At 46.5% G+C, this 21,372-nt stretch overlaps 1 protein-coding gene across 4 annotated transcripts in view; it reads left to right on the top strand.

Moving 5' to 3' along the window:
* Window positions 1–21,372, top strand: part of LOC119185965 (amblin) — a 35,940-nt gene that overhangs the window by 11,166 nt on the left and 3,402 nt on the right. The window contains exons 1-2 of one of the 4 annotated variants that reach the window (XM_075865586.1): window positions 5,138–5,201; window positions 20,210–20,389. In XM_075865586.1, coding sequence (XP_075721701.1) covers window positions 20,314–20,389 — 76 coding nt within the window. In that variant the 5' untranslated portion in view covers window positions 5,138–5,201; window positions 20,210–20,313. Of the gene's footprint in view, window positions 1–5,137; window positions 5,232–10,412; window positions 10,616–20,209; window positions 20,390–21,372 lie in introns of those variants that run through there. The other 3 variants (XM_075865585.1, XM_037434769.2, XM_075865587.1) reach the window with 3 other exon arrangements.

Genomic DNA, 21,372 nt, shown 5'->3' on the forward strand with positions numbered 1-21,372 from the left:
ACAACCGGCACAGCATTCTAGCGCCACGTCGAGAAATCTTGGATGGCAGTTGTTTCTGGAGTAATGACTTAAGATTCTTAGGGCGATGATTGGAGTTAAGTGGAGAATTCCAGTGCGCAAGCGTGGCATTATGCGCGATGTGACGAAGTTCTCTAGCTGCGTCTACTCGTGACAAGGGTATTAACAGTGTGGAAGCTCCATCGTGGGCACATCGGGCAGCGTCGTCGGCGAGGTGGTTACCACTGAAGCCACAGTGGCCCGGCAACCATTGTAAAACAATGTCGTGTCCTTGATAAGCAGCGCGATGACAATATTCATTAATACGATACACCATCTGGTGGTAGTTTCCACGTCGTAGACTTCGCACGCATTGAAGAGCTGCCTTGGAGTCGCAGAAAATGGCCCATCTACTACGGGATTCTTGCGTAACAAACTCCACAGCGGCTCGAAAAGCGGCGAGCTCGGATCCCGTAGATGTCGCGACGTGTGATGTCTTGAATTTGACGGTGATTGATCGAGATGGTATGACAAAGGCACCTGTCGAACTTCGCGAGGCCGAACCGTCCGTGTAAACATGAATTCGGTTAGCATATGACAAATGCAAAAGGTCCAATGAGATCTGCTTGAGGGCTGCAGATGACAGGCTTGCCTTTTTAGATATCCCCGGCACTTCAAGGTGCACAGTTGGTCTTTTCATGCACCACTCTGGTGATAGTGGTATGGTTGCGGACGAGAATCTCCACGAGATGGAATTCTGGTTAGCCGCAACAACTTTGGAAAACGCTGCCTTTGGTCTTTCTAGTGACAAGCTAGCAAGGTGGTGGTTAGGCACTCTGGATATGTGACGGATATGTGTCTGGAGTGTGTCGACAGTTTTATATGTCGTGATAGGATGGTCTTTAGCAATACCAATTGTTGCTAACGTATTAGCGCACCGAGGCAGCCCCAAGCATGTGCGGAGGACTTGGCCTTGAATGTTTTGCAGGACCCTGATGTTAGTTTTTCCGGCGTTGCAAAGCACGGGCGTGCTATACCGCAAATATCCCAAGAAGAGCTCTCTGTGCAGCTGAAGCATAAATGACACTGATGTGCCCCACGTTTCACCAGCGAGAAATCTCATCACGTGTGTGATAGAGCTGAGCCTCTTCTTCAAGGGCGAGATGTGAGCACTCCACAAGACATCTCTGTCGATATGGACGCCCAGGAATTGGTGACGTCTCATATACGAAAGGTTCACGTTGTCGATAGAAACAGGATAACAGATCATGGGCTTGCGGGTAAAAGAGACTAAGGCGCACTTCTCGATGGAAATTGTGAGGCCTCGAGCATGGACGTACGTCGACGTTATTCTCGCTGCTTTCTGGATCCGTGCGCGTACCTGGAGTCGTGTCACTGCTGAAGCCCAGATACATATATCATCAGCGTATGTAGAGATATTGACTGATCGAGGTAGACTTTGTACAAGGCCAATGATCGTGAGGTTAAACAGCGTAGGGCTGAGAAACCCGCCTTGTGGAACGCCACGATCGGTGTAATGATCAACAGTGGGGCCTTCCGCAGTGAGCACGAAGAATGATCTCCTCTGTAGGTAGCTCCGAATCCACCGAAACATTTCTCCACCGATTCCAATGTTCGCGAAGGTATCTATGATGGCATCGCGCGTTACGTTGTCGTATGCAACTTTCACATCGAGAAACATTGCAACTGAGATGCGCTTGAGGTATTTCTGTTGTTGCACAGAGGTTACGAGGTTGATGGCCTTATCGATAGAAGAGCAGCCTCTTCGAAAACCAGCCATGGTCTCTGGGTGTATATTATAGCGTTCAAGGTACCACTCGAGGCATGTCAGAACCATTCTTTTCATTATTTTCCCCACGCAGCTAGATAGCGCAAAGGGCCGATATGATGCCAGATCAAGCGGCGACTTTCCAGGTTTGAGGATTGGTACCAAGCGGCTGGATTTCCACCTTTCTGGAACGACGCCATCGTTCCATGACTGGTTGTAGCATTTTAGTAGCTGGTGTCGGTCGCGTCTTCTAAGATGGCATAAAGCAGCGTATGTAATACCGTCCGGCCCAGGTGACGAGAACGTCTGCAGGTGGCTAGAGCTGCATGCAGTTCCTCGAGTGAAAAAAGCATATTCAGTTCAGAAACTCGTGCTACGGGAGCATGCGCGAGAACTTCGTTACTCATGGTAACCACATTACCCGCAATCCTCACGCAGAAATTTTCAGCAACGTCAACCTGCAGGCGGCCTTGATGGAGAGCCAATGTGCTGAATGAACCATGTTGTGGAGTCGAGCCAAGACCATGCACCGTCCTCCATTTATGGGACATAGGCTTGCGACGATCAAATGATTCACAAAATTTCTTCCACCGTTGGTCCTCCAGCTTGTCCATTCGACGTTGGATTTCCTTTTGTAGACGTCGAGCGTCTCTGAGGTCATGAATCGAATTAGTGCGCCTGTACCTCCTCTCCGCCCGCCTACGAATCGTTAGTTGTCGTTCAAGTTCTATCTCAAATTCTGTACGCTTTGTTGTGTATTTAAAGGCGCACGTAACCTCCTCCTTCACACTTTTTATTACCTCTTCGAGGCCGCACGCAATATCATCGCAGGCCTGTTCCACCTTTGTCTTGTACATTGTCCAATTAACTCTTCTGTTAGTTGATGAGGAGGAAGTTGCATAACCTGTGACCTTCAGATACGTTGGAATATGATCACTGCCGTGAGTCTCAATATCAGTGAACCATCGCACTTGTTGGGTGAATTGCCGTGACACCAATGCAAGATCCAAGCAACTGCTATATCTCTAACGACGCAAATACGTTGGACTGCCGTCATTCATGACGTTAAGTTCGTGGCGTGAGGCGAATTCAGCAAGTTTCCGGCCTCTGGAATAAATCTTTGTGCTTTCCCAAAGCAAGTGATGAGCATTAAATCACCAATAATAATTCAAGGTCCAGGTGTAGCGGTCAAGATGTCATGTAGTCTTTCACCATCGAACTGACCAGATGGTGAGATGTATGCACCGATAAGTGTGAAGGCTACCTTCTTCTTTGCAACGCAAAGGCATACATATTGATTTCCGTTATGGGGTTGCACCAAATGTGGAATGTAGGTTAAGTCTGTGCGGCTATATGTAATTACTTTGCTGGGCTCACCACAAGTCGATGAAGTGAAGGCTTCGTAGCCTGAAAACTTTATCGCTTTTGACAAATTTGGTTCACATATTACTAATATAGGAAATCTGTTGCGGAAAACGTAATGTCGAAAACATGAGATCCGTGATTTAGGTCCTCTGGCATTCCACTGTAAAACTGTCGCACTACGTACTTCGTCTCGAAATGAAGGCAGTGAAAGAGCCTTTTTGTCTATGCGAAGTTGGCAAGTACTGGACTCAGGGCATCCAATACTTGCACTGCGCATTGTGCTGTAGGCGTGTTCGTGTTGCCTATAAGCATGCGAATGGCATTGATGAGAGACTTGATCATCGTCAAAATTTCTCGGTCACGCTCTGTCGCCTCATCTTGGCGAGATGCAGAAAGTGGTGCTACCGGTGCGCGTTCCAGTTTTTCTGCAGGGGTCATCCTTGGAAGTGATGGCCATGCTTCTTCCAGAGCCTCCTTTTCAGGGGCAGCATTCCCAGTGCACGTGTTCCTTCTGTCCGGCGGTGGTGGTGAGGCCGATTCAACGAAAGAAGGCTTTACAGAAGACTTGATACTGTGGGCAGGCCTTCTAGATGAGCGTCGGCGACGAGAACGATGTCGCCTGACGACAGCAACTGCTTCTCGGTGAGTCAAACTGTTCCTCACCATTTTCTTCAAAAGCGAAATCTCCTGCCTTATTTCGAACACTCTTTTGATGTGGCGTCGTGGGGCCCTTCGCAATTCGGGCATTTATAGGAATTAGCCTTACAGTTGTCGGCAGAGTGTGGTGCACCACAACGAGAACATGTTGTAGGATTTCCACACACGGCGCTCACTTGACCAAATTTCTGACATTTTTGGCACTGAAGCGGCTTAGGGACAAATGGCCGCACAGAATGTCGGAAATGACCCACCTAAACAAGTGTTTCGTGGACACGCCTTTCGTAAACGGTCACTCTATCAATAGATAACGAGGGAGCTATTGATTGGCCCTCACACAGTCCATTGCTAGCCTCCAGGATAGCTGAATTAGTAGAGTGAGCACCCTGAAAAAGCCTTGACCTGCTTCTAACCCTGGACCAGGAGAAGTTTTTCGGGAACTAAGAAGCTTTTCTTTGCAAGAAATCCACACCAATTTTTTGTGGCTTCATGCTACAAACAGGTGGTTGTCTATATTACCTTTTATAGTATCCATATTATAACCAACTGCTGATGTAGCCAACGACGCACCTTGACGTATTGCTATTAACACCTCATAATTTCGACAAGTTGGCAAGTATTTTTCAGCTTTTCACATTTTGTTTTACAGCAACCACGCTACATCCAAATGTTTCATTCGTCAGAGCATTTATTCTGGAGATGAGGATGCGCGAAAATGAAACTATATGTCGATGTGCTGCTCTGAATGTTTGCGCTATACTGAACCCCTCTCAAACGCTCTCATTTTTTTTGTCGTCTACTAAATTACCCGTTAAAACAATCCACTTCTGCAAATTTGTTTGGGTTGAATGTTCGACGAAGGTTTATTAGGAGAAACGTACAGACTGAGGATTTACGACAATGCGATGACAAGAGTTTCTGGTTTCAAACAAAAAGCTATAGCAGGTACTGGAGTTTACTATAATAGAATATCGAGCTATATTTTTCCGTAGAGAACATGTACCTCGAAACCGCTGAGCACGTGACTAAAAATAAATCTAAAAGAGAAAACGGGGTGCAGCGTCTTAGAATGAAATGCTAATATGTTCATTTACACCGAGAACTTTACGAAAATCCTACTTTGCCAAAGTGCCCAAGTTCGCAGCTGACAGAAATGTTAAACAGATAGTACAGGTCAGTTAGAGATAATTAGACTACTCTGAGACTCCTTTTGTAAATGTGAAAGCTGAAGCAGTGTCAACGAACGTGTATTGAAGAGTCTTAACGAGATAAAGTTGACAAATGTAGGTGTAGTTTGTGTAACATATATAAGATATGATAACTGTGGCAAATATTTGGTGATGTGTCCTAGTCTATGTATCGTTTACTCAGGCCAGCGACCATATAACACAGGGTAAATTTGCAAATATGTGCACTCTAGAGGGTGGGTGCTTTCACGAGGTGTCCTTTTCCTGCTTTGGCTATTTACTGCCACTTTCATCAGAGAAAAAAAATACAGCTACTGTCTATTATTTCACTGTTTTTTCCACAAATACCGGAAACTTCCTAGATTCTACAACTTCTACTAGATGATCCGCAGTGCTTCTGCAACATTCATTCTTCTTAAACGGCCTATAAGGTGAATACGCGTATATTCTCTTAGAATATGCACTGTTGCTGCTAAACATTCTTCGCAGCAGAGCTCTCTCGAATATGTGATCGGGTGTGTGTCTGCGCTCTGGCCGCCGCATGAGCTTCATATTGTTACGGACAGAGTATGTTTCCACACAGAATACACTCAGTGGCGGACAACATGGTGCCCAGCTCGCAGAATCTGTCAGTGTCGTCTTCTTCTCTGTCCTCTTCGTCGTCCTCGTCAGCCCATTAGTATATATGGCTGCTTGCGTTACCGTAGAGTTTGGCATGTGACTTATTTTGGTATTTAACTATTTTTAAATGTTCATGACTTTCTGATTACAATTCGGTGCTCGTAACTTGTTGCCTTTGTTTGCCTTTGCTTTTTATTTAGAGTTGGTTATCAATTTCAACTATCGGTCACAGTGTGCTTGCTTGTCAGTTGCATTTATTTTTCCCCTCCCCAAAACACCACACTCATTGAGAGCAGACAGTGGTGCACTCAGGAAAACTTTTTCACTTTCTGTCACTTTTAGAATACTTTCTTTAAAATTTAATTTGTTTTGCACTTCTGAGAGCACAATTTTGGTGTTGATGTATAGGCAGTCAGCATAGCAACGTACGTGAAGCGGCTGGATTAATTTCTGCGCTAGACTCTTCCACATGAGTTCAGTGACCGACCACTGCTATCTCACCTTCTAAGGTGCCGATTGCAATTTCATGATCATTACCATCACCATCACCATCAGCCTGACTACGTTCGCTACAAGTTAAAGGGCTCTCGCACGTTTCCCCAATCAACCCGGTAGAGTGATTTCTGCCGCCACGTTCCAGCCACAAACTTCTTGTTTCCACCAGCCCCCCTATTTCCTGCCTCACCCTCGCGCATTCACCTTGTGTTCAAACCCACTCAGTCTCAGTTAACCTCAGTGACCACTTTTTATGCTGCCTACGCATTACGCGCTCTTGCCATTTCTTCTTTTAACACGAAAGTTTTTTTTTTTTTTTGCCGTGGCCCACCACGGCTGACGGCATTCCGTCACAGATATGAGAAAAGACAAAAAATGAAAGGGAAAGGTTCTGTAGCGTGGCGTTGAACCAGTGACCTCGCAGTAGGCAGCGCCTGACTACAGTAACTAAGTCAAGCGAACGCTGTCGATCTTGCTCATGGAAAGCCATTTATGTACAACATATTTCCTCAAATTCAACGCGTTTTCGTCTTCAGCAGCGAGATGGCGCAACGGTCTCACGTTGGGTGGCTTTCACATTTCTTTGAGCTCGCGCCTCCGCGGCGCAAGACCTCTCCTGTGCCAGTGCTTTTCACACCAGGAGTGCAATGCAGGATTGCGCAAGCTTCTAGGGCAGTCGAGTTTGCTCCGAGCTCGCTTGTGGTGGCCATAGCACGAAAAGAATGCGGACTGCTTGATAGCGTTGAGAAAAATGACTTGCATAATACTTGGGAGTGTTACCGCAATCTTGCAGGACCCTGACAGCATTCTCGTCGACGAGCACCGCTTGAGAGAGCTCAGCTGGGCGCCTCTTGCACTGACAGTCCCCAGTCATGAGAGGATGCACTTCTGCACTCAGTGTAACGACAAACAAATGAAAGTATATGCCTCTGGTTTGAAAACCCCGCCTAACTTAGTCAACCATCCTTGACGCGATGACTGGTTAAATTGTAACCAATGAAACGCAGCGCGCTCAGGGTTGGATTTGACTCTCTCGTACTGTTGGCTCGTTCATAAAGGGGTGTCGCCAGAGCTCGGGAAGATCCCAAGATTCGCGAAACTTGGCCGATCCTGAAGAGCACCCCAGACTTGTGATTCAGGAGAGAGCGAAGGTCAGTTCGCTCGCTTCCGCGGTGGCGTTTACGAAAGGAGCACGCTGCACCCATACGAGGAAGTAAAAATTGTGACAGTTGTTTGCACTTGTGCTGTGTATACTTTGCATTGGTTTCATGCGTCTTTCTTTATCTTTCAACAGCGTTCTTTAGGTGTCGAGCTGAAACAGTTGTTCGTCCGCGCTCGTGCTCATTTCGTGTGTTATTTCTGCATGAAGTGCGCACCTTTAGTTTGGAGCTGCTTGCCGGTTTTCAAGAAAAAATTTCAATTTGTTGTTGTAGCATTATTTCCTCCTTGTGACGATAGAATGCAAAACAAATGGCAGCATATCCACGGAGTGAATGATGGAGAGTGGGGCGAAGAATTCGTCTGTCCATTCGTTATTGCTTCCGTCCGTTCATGCGTCCGTCAGTGTGACCGTCCATGCGTCCATCAGCCTGTCCGTGCGTGCGTCTGTTCGTGCGTCCGTCCCTGCGTTCGTCCATGCAGCCACCCCTGCGTCCGTTCATGCGTCCATCCATGCATCTGTCTATGTGTCCGTTCGTCCATCTATTCAACACTCCAAGTACCACCATCTCGCATCTTTTCATCATATATTCCCCATATAGAAGCACCGCTATCCAGCGGACATTCCAAGGACTAAACGAGAGGTGGCACACGCACACTTTCTTACGGCTTGCGCTTCGGGTCCACTTCCCAGCTTTAACCACCTCGAGTTCATGGTATATACTAGTTCACTGTATTCATGGCACTGTGGCCGAACGCTCGCTAAACCTTTCGAAAACCAAGGAGGTTACGCCCAGCGAGTATGACGTAGCAAACGTTTTCAGTCAGATAGTGCTCAATGTACATGCCAATGGCTGCTAATGGGAAATGAGAGGCGGATAATTCAGCTTTTACTTTCTTACGGCTTGCGCTTCGTATCTACTTCCTATTTTTAACCACCTCGAGTTCATTCATGGTATATACAAGTTCATTGTATTCATGGCACTGCGGCTCAACGCTCGCTAAACCTTTCTAAAGCTAAGGAGGTGACACCCAGCGAGTATAACGTAGCAACCCTTTCTTGTCAGATAGTGCTTAATGTACATGCCAATGGCTGCTAATGGTGATCGCAGCCTGCGCGTTAACTAAAAGCCAAATGCTCCTGTCTCTCATTCCCCATTAGCAGCCACTGACGTGTACATTGAGCACTATTTTTTCTTGTTCAACAACGCACAGAAGAAGTCTCTCACCGGCACCACCTTGGAGGTCAAAATGTTATACTTGTTACATACTACGGGAAACGAATGGGTGCCGCTATAAGGAGCTTCGCCCCTAATAAACGGTCATCGATCATTCGTTTCATTCGGTCATTTACGTTTCGGCCGTGGCACTTGGTAGACATTGAGAAGGCCTAGCTGCTAGGTTACTTCAATGGCTAATGGTACAGCGGACAGCTCGCTGCAACCTGGCTCACTTCTATCGCTGTGCCGATACTAAAGAACGAAAACTGGCCTCGGCACCTCTCGTTATATACGCCTGCCTCCCTTGCGTTTTCCACATGCATGGCGAAAGAGCTCGGCAATGGTCCTAGTTCACCTCGCGTGGGCTGTCAAAACCTTGTACTATTTCCACGAACATTCAATCTTGATCGAAAGTTCTTACTGTTCATGACGTCGGCTCGGTTACACCCAACACTCGGCGTGCTGTAGTGTCCATTGATACAGATCTTGAAGACGTGCGATGGTCCTCGATATCAATCCCCATCTCCTCCAATTGTCGCGGTCACCCATAACGTGGTCACCATCTAGATCATCTTCGGCCTTCGAAGGTTAGGCCTAGCTGTATCTTTGGCATCTGCTAAGTGGCGCCGAACTGAACTGACTATGTGGGGCTTGAGAAGTGTAGTGTTGCCCGTGGACGTTTTGTCAAGAAGACGAAGTGCTGATGGTGCACCTGCAACTACCGTGAATATGGCTTGTGTGATTTAGAGAAGATTACTTCACTTGCCACAAAAATGTAAAGCCAACGCATGGCACTTTCATGCCACTAAATCCAGATCTGGGCGCCTGCTTATTTTGGCAGGAATGTGGCGCTGGCTTGAGCCTTCTTTATTTGGTGCTTCACAAAGATTTGTCCGCTTTCTCTTCTTGGGATTCTCACACCGTCTTGGGATTCTCACCCCGACTAACATCGCATGGCACGGGCCCTCCTTCGAATAATTCCCTACATGGATGTGGCAGGAGTGTATATCGCTGAGGACTTTTCTACGCCTCGAACACAATCACGAGCCATCACCAATGTTAGAACTTCTGCTCGTACTCCAGCTCTTACTTCGTAACTTAAAGCATGTTAATTTTCCATATACCATAGCTCTCTAAAAGTGCTATACTAACTGTAAAGTAAAGGAAATTTAAAGTCAAAGTTTTTTCAACTTTCCCATTCCTATATAAACTAAATGTATGTATTCGGTAAACAGCCCTGTCGAAAATGCGTACTTTTGTAATCAATTTTCAACATTGTGGTTCCCGTTTACCTACAGTAGCGGCACGTAAAGTAAATGCCAGCATTTACAAAATTTTTTGCACTTTTGTATTGATCTCGCATAGCCTGTTTCTTAATTATGATACAGTTCAAGAAATTGTTGTTATATTCTTGACCAGACTAGCAGCTATAAGACTCCGAATTTGGTGGGTCTGTGATGAGAATGAAATTTTTTTCTAAGCAGGCTTAACATTGAAAATTGTGTTTATGGCCAAATGAACCATTTTTCTACAGAAAATACAGCACTAAACTGCTGGCAAGAAAACAAGGATAATAAGCTTGAGAGAGAAACGGAACTTTGAGACCCTGTGACAAAATTTTATATTTCGCACCCCATGCGTGCACTACAGATGCTCACATAGGCGGATGCATTGTTATATAGTCGGCGAAAAAGAATACGTAAAAGACGATAGGCCACATGTGTGAGAGAACAAGCATTCTTTAAAGGACGAAATAACAGGAAGGCTTTTACAGCAGCCCTCCAAAAGCCTACATAGCGCAACACCAATACAATGACCAAAAATATATCGCTATGAAAAAAAAACAGAAAAAGAGAACAGGCCTGCAAGGTGGTAAGTTATGGTAGCGCAGCGCAAGGACAAAGGAAATGAATCGATGCTGTCCTCCCTCTTCTGCCGAGACGGCGACGCAAGGCGAACGTGCAGTTCCCAATTATCGAAATCCAATTATTCTAAAATCAGAAGTAATCAACTACTTCTTGTCCTGGTGAAGTATCATTAGCCGCAAATACTCAGCATGAGAAGAAAAGCCACCAGGAATGTTCTGTTCGCTGTTATCTTGATGGTCAGCCAGATATCTCCTCTAGGTAAGTTTGCAACATGTTGGAGTATGATACACAACTGGTTTGAAGGCTGAACGGCTATTGTTATCAGTTTTATTCATTCAAGATGCGCGCACAGGCACTAAATTCACGTGCGAAAGTAATCGCATGTTTAAGAGTGAGGAGATTTCTTGGGGGAAGAAAAGCTAAGTAGAAACTGTGACACACGTTTGCGTTACAAGAGCAAGCTTCAACAGGACATCGTCCTTTTATTTTTCGCGAGTTGTTTTTCTGTTGCTCTATTTTACTTTAGAGCAGACTATTACTCATGCCGACTCTTCTAGACTCTTACGCATGGTTTCGCCCGAGTCATCAGTGAATCTCATTGATCTGACTCATGGGTCTTTTAGCACCAATTGAGCTATTTAGATTGGGCTGTTCATGCTCTTCAATACCAGAATCTCACACAACTGGGGCTCTAGAGCGCGTGTTTTCACCACGCCCCTTTAAATGTGAGTTACCACAGGCAGACAGAAAACATTTTATAAATAACTTATCCTGAAAGAGTTTCCTGTGAAGGACATGACGGCCTCCACTACCCCAACGCACGTCTCTGAATAATAAATATTCAAGTGGCACATGAGTGTCACTACGTTGAGATATGGGTGATTAGACTTGGCTGTAAACGTGAGCCATGATGAGTCTTATTGTAATGCTATCAGTAGATAAAACCATTGTTCGGCAATAGGAAGGGGAGTTCACTTAGACACATCCGAGAACTGTATTTTTCGTTTTGGGCTCACTTGGACTCAGAGTCATCAATATTTTCCTTAACCTGAGTCAATCTAAGCAAGGTTCACTAAAATGCTCCTCAATTGGAATCATGCAGACTCACTTCCTGCAATATTACTCACCCGGAATCCCTCAGACGCAGTCTCGCGGCTCGATCTTAACCTTAGTGAGTCACCTCATGAGTTAGCCGACCCATGGGCATCTTGGTGCGCATAAACACGCAGTGCTAAAGAGATAATAAATTATCGTATGTATTTTTATGTCCCAAAACTACGATGTGATTACCAGAGACACCATAGTGGTTTAGTAAATTTCAACCATCTGGCGTTTTTCAACATGCACTCACATCGCATAGTGCCAGGGGTTCTTCCATTTTGCCTCCTTAGAAATGCGACTGCTCTGGCTGGGATTCAACTAGTGACCTTTGTGTCAGCAAGTGGTCACGAGAGAGCTGAGCTGACGGCTACCTAAGTTGTTTCGGGAATTGCTGTATCGCTGACTTGTGCGAACATTCCATTTCTTTATTACTGCACTTCTTTTTTGTTTCTCTCTTCTTGCTTCTAGTGTGCGTATATATCTTTATTTCCTGTACTTTAACACATTCCTTCTTTCAATTGAAAAGATGAAATAGGCTAGGCGTGTGATAACATGACGGCACCAGCTACTCCTTTTCACTTTGGAGACAAAATTTATATTAACAGTTATAAAAACCCAACTGAACAGAAAATACAGTCCTGCTGAATCTAACATGAGAGTTCAAATATGGCCAATAGTTTTTATTATCGCGGTACAACGCGAATAAAACAGAGGTACACCTTGGGACGACGAAAGCAGCGTGTTTTCAACAGCTGAGCCACAATATCGTCTTCTTCGGCCTCGAGAGAAGCTAGAGGCCCACTACCTCGTGCCCACTAAATTCCCCATCGTCGTTATTGTTCACATGTAGACACGCGTCATTTGCCTCTCTCTCAAAGTGAATCGCCCCGATGCGTAGTCTGTTATGCAGTTTTTTCCTCAAGTAAAGTGTCACGCAATCACTCGCTGACGTAAGGTTTCATGCGGACTACGTGAACGAGTTCAGGATGGTGCTGGCGATGCCTTGTACTATACGAACACTCGGGAACAACTTCGTAAGTGACATCGCTCAGTCGTCGCAGCACTAGGTATGGTCCAAAGTATCTTCTTAAGAGTTTTTCGGAAAGTCCTCGTTTTCGTACGGGCGTCCAAACTCATACTTTGTCGCCAGTTTGGTAGACGACTGTTCTGCGGTGAGCATTGTAGCGGCCTGCATCGTAGTCTTGCTGCTGGCTGATCCGTAAACATGCAAGTTGCCTAGCTTCTTCTGCGCGTTCCGTAAACGTGTCGGCGTCCGGGACGATGTCGTTGCCTTCGTGCGGTAACATTGCATCTATCATGGTTCGTACTTCCCGTCCATGAACGAGGCTGAAAGGTGTCATGTGGGTCGTTTCTTGCTCTGCCGTGTTGTATGCAAACGTTATGCAAGGCAAGATTGCCCAATTTTTTCGCTCGACGTCTACGTACGTCGAAAGCATGTCTTCAATGGTTTTGTTTAGACGCTCTGTCAGCCCGTTCGGTTGCGGGTGGTATGCGGTGGTCTTACGATGCGTTGTTCCACTCAGCATCAAAACATGGTCCAAAAGTGCTGCCGTAAATGCGGGTCCTCTGTGTGTGATTACGACGGTTGGGACACCATGCCTCAGTACAATATTCTCGATGAAAAATCTTGCCAACTCCGCTGCTGTACCTCTCTGGAGAGCCTTTGTCTCGGCATAACGGGTCAAATTATCCGTCGCGACGATAACCCATCGATTGCCTGCAGTAGAAGTAGGGAGTGGGCCCAAAATGTCCATGACGATCTGGTGGAATGGAGTCATTGGGATCTGTACGGGTTGCAGGAGGCCAGCTGGTTTAGTTGGTGGTGACTTGCGTCGCTGGCAGTCGAGACAGGTACGAACGTGGTCCTTCACGGCTGTGATTAGTCTTGGCCAGTAATACCTTTGCTGTACCCTGGCCAACGTTCTCGTCTAACCCAAGTGGCCAGAGGTAACCTCGTTGTGGCAAGCTTTCAGTACTTCGGTGCGAAGGGCTGCTGCGATGACGAGTAGATAGGCAGATCCCGTCGACGAAAAGATTCTTTTGTAGAGTACTCCGCTACGTAAACAAAACGATGCCAACGCTCTTGCGAAAACTCTTGGCGCCTTCCGAGATCTGCCACCCAAGTAGGTAAATAAGCCAAGCAACTCAGCACTGTCTCGTTGTTGCTGCGCAATGGTGGTTGTGTCGAGGACACCGAGAAATGATGTTTTCTCCTCCTCGGGTAGGGTTGCCGACTCAATGGGTGAACGGGACAAACAGTTGGCGTCCATATGTCGCTTCCCTGACTTATGTACGACTGCCATATCGAATTCCTGCAGCCTGACACTCCAACGCGCTAATCGACCGGTAGAGTCTTTAGGATTAGTTAACCAACACAGTGAGTGGTGGTCGCTAATTACTTTGAAGGGGCCGCCATATAAATACGGACGAAATTTTGTAACCGCCCACACCACGGCGAGACATTCCTTCTCAGTCGTGGAGTAATTAGCCTCAGCATGTGTTGTCGTTCTGCTTGCGTAAGCGATTACCCTTTCTGTGCCCTCTTGCTGCTGCACAAGCACAGCTCCCAGACCAACATTGCTAGCATCGGTGTGAAGCATCGTAGGGGCTCTCTCGTCGAAGTGAGCAAAAGCTGGGGGTGTTTGTAGTCACTGGCGAAGATTGTTAAAAGCAGCTTCCTCTTCGTTATTCCACTCAAAGGCCGAGAAAGCGTCTAACAACCTTTTTATCGGTCGGCATAGGGAACTGTTCTACGGCTGCGATTTCTCCAGGATCGGGACGAACACCAGCATGACTGACGACATGACCAAGAAATCGCAGCTCTTCGTAGCAAAAGTGGCACTTCTCAGGCTTCAACGTCAGGCCCGTGGACTGTATGGCTCGTAAGACCACCTCAAGTCTTTCAAGGTGCTCGTCAAACGTCGCGGAAAACACTATGACGTCGTCCAGATATACTAAGCATGTTTTGCACTTCAACCCAGAAAGCACGGTATCCACGAGTTTTTGAAAGGTAGCAGGGGCTGAGCACAAACCGAATGGCAAGACCTTAAAGTCATATAAGCCATCCGGTATCACAAAAGCGGTCTTCTCGTGGTCTCTCGGGTCCACCTCGATTTGCCAATATCCCCTCCGCAAGTCCATTGAAGAGAACTATCGAGCATGTCGAGGTCTGTCTAGAGAGTCGTCTATACGCGGTAGTGGATATACGTCTTTCTTGGTCACCTGATTTAGCTTCCGGTAATCTACACAGAAGCGCAGGCTGCCGTCCTTTTTCTTAACGAGGACTACACGCGATGCCCAGGAGCTCTATGAAGGCTGAATGATGTCATCTTCAAGTATTCTGTCTACCTGCTGTTGTATCGCTTCACGTTCTTTTGGAGCCACGCGATAAGAGATCTGGTGAATAGGTCTCGCCGTTTTATCGGTAATTATTCGATGCCTGGGTAGAGGCGTGCGGCCAACTCTTGATGTTGTCGAAAAGTAGCCTTGAAATTTGGCCAGTAGCTCAAGGAGTCAGCGTCGGTCGACTTTCGGCAAAGTAATGCTAACGTCCAGAACAGGCACTGAATCAAGATTTAGCGACTCGTCGACTACCGCCAAGCAGCCTTCGGCATCTACGACATCGTCGAAGTAAGCGACAGCCGTGCCTTCAGGAAGGTGCCGGCGCTCAGCACTAAAATTGGTCAGCAGCAAATCCGTGCATCCAGCAGCGACTCTGACGATACCTCGTGCGACAGAAATACCGTGGGTGAAGAGCAGCGAGCGTATTTGGCCTGCAACTCCTTCGGCGTCAAACTGAGCAGCGGCGGCCACAGAAACAAGCGTGCTTGACCTCGGAGGGAGAACCACATCGTCATCAGTAAGACGCAGTTGGTTTGGTCGTGCCTCTGGAGAATTGGGTAAGCCCTAACTGTTGCAAAACGTAATCAAGCTCTCTGGTGTTTTGATCACGGCACCATATCCCCGTGAAAAATCCATGCCAAGATTTACATTTCTGCAGCATGCGGCGATAACGACAAACGACGCAGTGAAAGGAGAACCTCCGATGTCGATTCTTGCGGTACATCTTCCCGAGGGCATCAATAACGGGCCTTCTGCTGTTCTTATATGAGGGTCCGTCCACGGCGTCTTCCCTTTTCTGAGGCTGGCGGCGAGGTCTTGACTGATAAGGGAGAAGTCAGCACCAGTGTCGACTAAAGCTGTTACTTTCTGGCAGTCAAAAAGTACCTAAGGTCAGCAGTCCCAATTTCATCGTTTTCACGGCTTATCGGCTGTATGACGTCATGCTGTGGGGGCTTTTTGTCGTCATTTTTACCGCCTGCAACCTTGCCTCAGGAGGTCGGCGCTCTCAGTTTCCCCGGCGTGGGCTAGGTGACCTTCTTGTATTAAGGTCCGCGTAGGTGCGGCGGTGCGACAAAGGCGAACGCGCGGAGGACGAAGAACGGGATCGACGTCTCGGACCAGGAGGGTGAGCAGGCATTGCCTCTTCTGCAGTGGTAGAGCCGTCCTCAAAGTGAGAACGGGCTTCATAGAAAGAGGTGTCACGGCGCGGAGTGTATTCGTCGTTGGCACGTCGACCGTCAAACCAAGGTCGATGAGGGCGGAATGAATCACCTCGATGCCAGCAATGACGGGCAATATGTCCTGCACCTCCACATTGAAAGCATAGTGGACGTCTGTCCACTGTGCGCCATGCATCTGCTTTCCGGGTCGGTGGACGCGTCGATGCCTAGGGGTGGCTGTGGACGGCTGGTTGTATGGCTGTAACGTGGGTGGTTGTTGCAGTGTCTGCTCTTGTGGCGGATACGAAGGGGCCGTCGGCACCTGGTGGTACAGCGTCGGCATAGCGGGTGGTGGACGTCGAAGAGCGGCAGCGTAGCTTAGCTCATAGGACGCTGCTGAGCATCAGGACTAGCCGTAGACAACGCTTGGTGGATTTCGTCGCGTACGACTTCAGCGATTGACGCCATGGGATTTTCAGCAACCGGATTCCGCAACTGCTGTAGTTCCTCGCGAACTATCTTTCTAATCAAGTCTCGCAAGCAGCTCTGACTCTCAGACATCATGGCGATAGCATTGATTGGGACATTGCAGGACATGCGGTTATATTGCCTGCAGCGTTGATGAAGGGCCCGCTCGATAGTCGTAGCCTCCCTAATGAAGTCAACCATGGTACTTGGAGCGTTGCGTAGTAGCCCAGCAAAAAGCTGATTGATTAATTGATTTGTGGGGTTTAACGTCCCGAAACCACCATATGATTATGAGAGACGCCGTAGGGCTCCGGAAATTTTGACCACCTGGGGTTCTTTAACATGCACTCAAATCTGAGTACACGGGCCTACAACATTTCCGCCTCCATCGAAAATGCAGCCGCCACACCGGCGAAAAGCTGTTCCTTGACACCGCGCATGAGGTGCTTTTTATCTTCGTCATGTGCGGGTTAGCTTGTTGAAAGAGACGAGTCATGTCTTCGGCAAACCCTGCAACGGTTTCGATGGGTTTTTGAACCTTTAGCTCCAATAACTGCTGCGCACGGTCCCTTCTATCGACATTGGCGAAGGTATCGACGAACTCCTGTCGAACGTCGGGCCAAGCTGACAGATTGCCTTCTCTATTCTCATACCAAGTACGAGCATCGTCGTCAAGGTAGAAATAGGCGTGTGAAAGCTTTTCCTGTTCCGACTAGTGATTTACCTTGGCAACACGCTCGTAGTGGTCAAGCCAGCCGTGAACATCTTCATGGGCACCGCCACTAAAGCGATCGGAAACGAGGGGTTTAAAGAGGGTCACCTGAGATGGGTGCTTCGGAAAGGTTCCTTGGGGCACGTGTTGCGGGCTTGCGTTGGCCATTGGTTGAGGTGTGCGGTGCCTAGCAGGTTCCGGGGAGGGAGTCAGCTCTGGCGCGAGGCCTCGCAACCGGCGACTGGAGCAATGCACCGGAGTTTCTACAGGTGACAAAGCGCCTGGACTCGATGAACGGCTCCCAGCGGGCGTGTGGAGCATCAGACAGGGTTGCGGCCCAGCACCTCCACCAGTGTCGCGGTACAACAAGAATAAAACACAGGTACACCTTGGGACGATGAAAGCAGCGTGTCTTCAACAGCTGAGCCACAAGATCGTCTTTTTCGGTCTCGAGAGAAGCTAGAGGCGCACTACCTCGTGCCCGCTAAATGCCCCATCATCGTTATCATCCACATGTAGACACGCGTCAATATGTACAAAAGTGTTATATCACTAGTTCAAACAAGAAACGCCAGCTCACATGTAGACGTTCAAACCCAAACGTTTTCTATTGACCGGCATGCAATACGGAATATTATTTCTTTTTGTCTTCCTCTGTTTATTTCTTCTTTTCTCACTCTCTGCTTTTTTTCATTTTTACCTTCAATTCTTCGTATTCCTATTTTTATTTTTAGGTTGCGCTATAGTCTTTGCTCACCTACTTTTTATCTCATCACCATCACTTCCGTATCTCTCCCCTTGCTATGCTACACAAGTTCATGCTATCTTATGCTGGCGGGCCTGAAAAGCCTATTAATTAAGATGCCTGCCTTCGGATTATCGGTGCAGATGCTGGAATATCACCTCGCGAAGAAATTTTTCTTCTACAGTTTTTGAGTTAGGACGTAAAAACAGCGCAAGAAAGAAACAATGACTTCAGAAGAGACGACGCAGGCGCTGAAATCACAACTAAAATCTAGTGGGAGACAAAAGCTCATATATAAAGCAGCTGACCTAACCCTATGGCACACCACAGCGCCGGCACAACACAGCAAACAGTCTACAAATATCACCTAATCAGGATGAAATACAACACGTGTCAAAACATCCAAGAAAAAAAAGCACGCACGTACTACTGGAAAAGACATTCATAATAGTTCACAATAATAATCGCTTTAACGCTTCCAATAAATCTTCAGTTGCAGTTCAGGGCATTTGTTGTTTGTTTTAAATACGATAGTTTCTCTTGAGGTATTTCAACGCAGAGCTTATGGTCTGTCTGTCTGTCCGTTCGTCTGCTTGTTTGTCGAAACAGTACCCGAGACGACTGAAATCCAACTAGATTCACAGCACCCACCAATATTGCTCTGGTTGCAGTGTTCATACTTGTGCGATTGTCGAATAAAAAGAAAGTATTGTGCATATCAGAGCACAATATCAACACGCCAATAATATGTGCTGTGTTTCTTCATACTAGAGAAGGCTTACATTAGTAACTCTAAAGGCCGTAGCGTTTATCACTCTGCGTTGACAATTAAACGCTATGGACTAAAAGGCAAGTGTTTCCTATGGTTTTTCGAAAAACGGTGGTGGCAATCTACCCGACACCTTGCATGCTACGCATCATGACCTCCGAGACATGCGCGCCTGTCGCGCGCTTGCCATATTAGAGGCCATCCTTTCGTTTTCCAAGGTAACTTCCAGATGTCCCTCATGTGTCACACAGTAAAGTACCTCGATGCATTTATACGTATACGCTGCGCGCATCGGGGCACTGCCTCCAGTATCCCATCAACCAATTTTCTTGCGCAGAACATCAAATGAACGCTTTCTTCACTCTCTCTAGAAGCAAGACTATCGTCCTTCGACGATATTTGCAGTGAAACATGCAGATAGAGGGAAAATGTTTTAAATTCTTCTCTCTTTTTTTTTGCGCCGTGTTAATGGCCCAATCATGAACCAGCAAACATTCGAGCTCTCTCAACTAGCTCTCGCTTACTTTATTTCTTCTTCACACTTTCTCTATCAAACTCCGCATTTGCTGCCTCGATCCCCAATCAGAGTTATTACATCTCTCGGTGGAAAGCTTGGCTCACGCGTTTCGGGGGGTAAACCAGAAGATGAAGATGACGACGATGAAGCAGAAGATGAAGAGAGTGCACACCGGTTCATGATGGCACATCTTTGCGGTTCGCAACAAACTTATCACGGGCATCCAAACAGCTCTGCTTGTAAAAATACATTACGCGCTGTAATACTGACTATCAGCATGGCGACTATATGTTCATAAAAATTGGGGCACCAGCTAAGGTAGCTAACTCAATCAATGCTTCTTAGCAGATTCGGATTGGTGACTGTTATGAAATCAAAGTAACAAATTACATTGGTTTTTCCAAATACTGCAATAAATTATATATAAGCGATCTTATACTACGTATATGAAGTCATAATCCACCGGGAAGTGATGTTGTAATTAGCGTTTTCATTGGCAGAAATTGAAGGATTTGTGCTTTTCTATCACAAAACTGAACTGCAGCGTTAATTTTATTGTTTTAGGTTATTGGGCCATCTCATGAATATGTAGTCACTCTTTCGAGACACTCTCGACACAGTTGCCTGAGAAAGTGTAGAAGTAGTCGAAAGCTATTTGCAAACCCACAAATTAATGCCGTGTGCTCCCACAGGCCTCCAGGTTGGTATTGAAGGAAATAACAATTTATTTAGTATACTCTGTTTTAGCCTTTAAAGAAATTGAAACAATGACAAGTGTTAAATACATCCTTAAATGTAGACTGAGCGCCCCTCTCAGTCCCGTTTATTGGCATGAATTAGGGCAGGACAATCTATGTGTTCATGATGGTGCCAGTTTCAGGCCACGTTTTATACACCTCAAAGCGATCAATGCTTTCGCCTGGAAAATTTATTGGTTTCTTCTGCTAAGGTTCCCCAGTGCATTTACTAAGACACTAAATTTAGCAAACACAGGTAACAATCATCTTTTTTTTACAGTTTCCATTCTGTGGCCCCCAAGATGTTACAGGAAAGTGGATGTGGGAACATGCGACGCAGTTAAGCTGAGGTGGTTCTATGAACCCATAACAAGGCAATGCAAGATGTTCGCATACAGTGGGTGTGGTGGAAACTTTAACCGATTTCGCACAGAAAAAGGGTGCCTGCGGACGTGTCAAAGTAAGTCCAACTTTTTCAATTCATTGTCTACTTAAGTAATGCATACCTAAGACGACATAGCCCATTCAGACCTAGTGATTTTGATAGGAATGACCAAATTTGTAGGAGAGTTAGCACCTCCTGGTAGAAAAAGAAAGTATCTTTTTCTGCCAAAAAAGTATCTTTTCTTACAACACCTATTTAACGTCTACTCTGCTTATTCTGCCACCCTCGTCAACTCAAGAGTGTACTGTACGTGTGAACGAAAAAACTAGAGAAGCTCTTGCACTATTCCCACTGATAAAGTAATCTATAAACCTCGTACTCCTACTTTTGTGCTAAGGAAGGGCTTACTTTGATATGAAATTACGTTTTAATGGTTTGAATTACTTAAACGCCCTTCAAATCACCCACGTGAAAGCAGCCTCTAAGACGTCTGTATTGCCGTGCCCAAGGTTGCTCGCCTTCACTACTCGGCCACCAACACCAATAGCAGCAGAGTGGAAGTAGGGGGAGCCACAGTAGCAACAACGGTTAAGGAACAATTTTCTGCAATCTAGGAGGCCTTCATTCTGCTTCCTTGGTTTAACTGGGTCCGGACATATGGCACCAGCTATTCAGGCTAACCAGCCGAAAACTAAACTTTTGAACCATTTGCGCCGTTCTTCGTAGTAACACCAGGCAGTTTTTCTTTCTATAAATCATACCGAAACAGTCAATAAGCATTTTAATGCGTCTGTTGATGCATGAAAACGCCTTACTTGGTTGGACCTAGTTTGATAAGTATATGAATAACTGTAGCCAGATGCTCTCACGTTATCGGAATCATTTCGCAAATGTCCCCCCCCATGTCGCACATCGTGTGGTACATTCAGCTTAATTTCTTGGTAAGTACAAGACATTGCTTTGATAATACTACTGTTCTAGAAATTTTCAGGCACTGAGCTTTCACTCCTACATTTATTGTCATTTGCCTTTAGTGTTCCTTTAACGGGCACTAATAT

This window comes from Rhipicephalus microplus, chromosome 6, assembly GCF_043290135.1.
Source record: "Rhipicephalus microplus isolate Deutch F79 chromosome 6, USDA_Rmic, whole genome shotgun sequence".
Classification (NCBI taxonomy): Eukaryota; Metazoa; Arthropoda; class Arachnida; order Ixodida; family Ixodidae; genus Rhipicephalus; species Rhipicephalus microplus.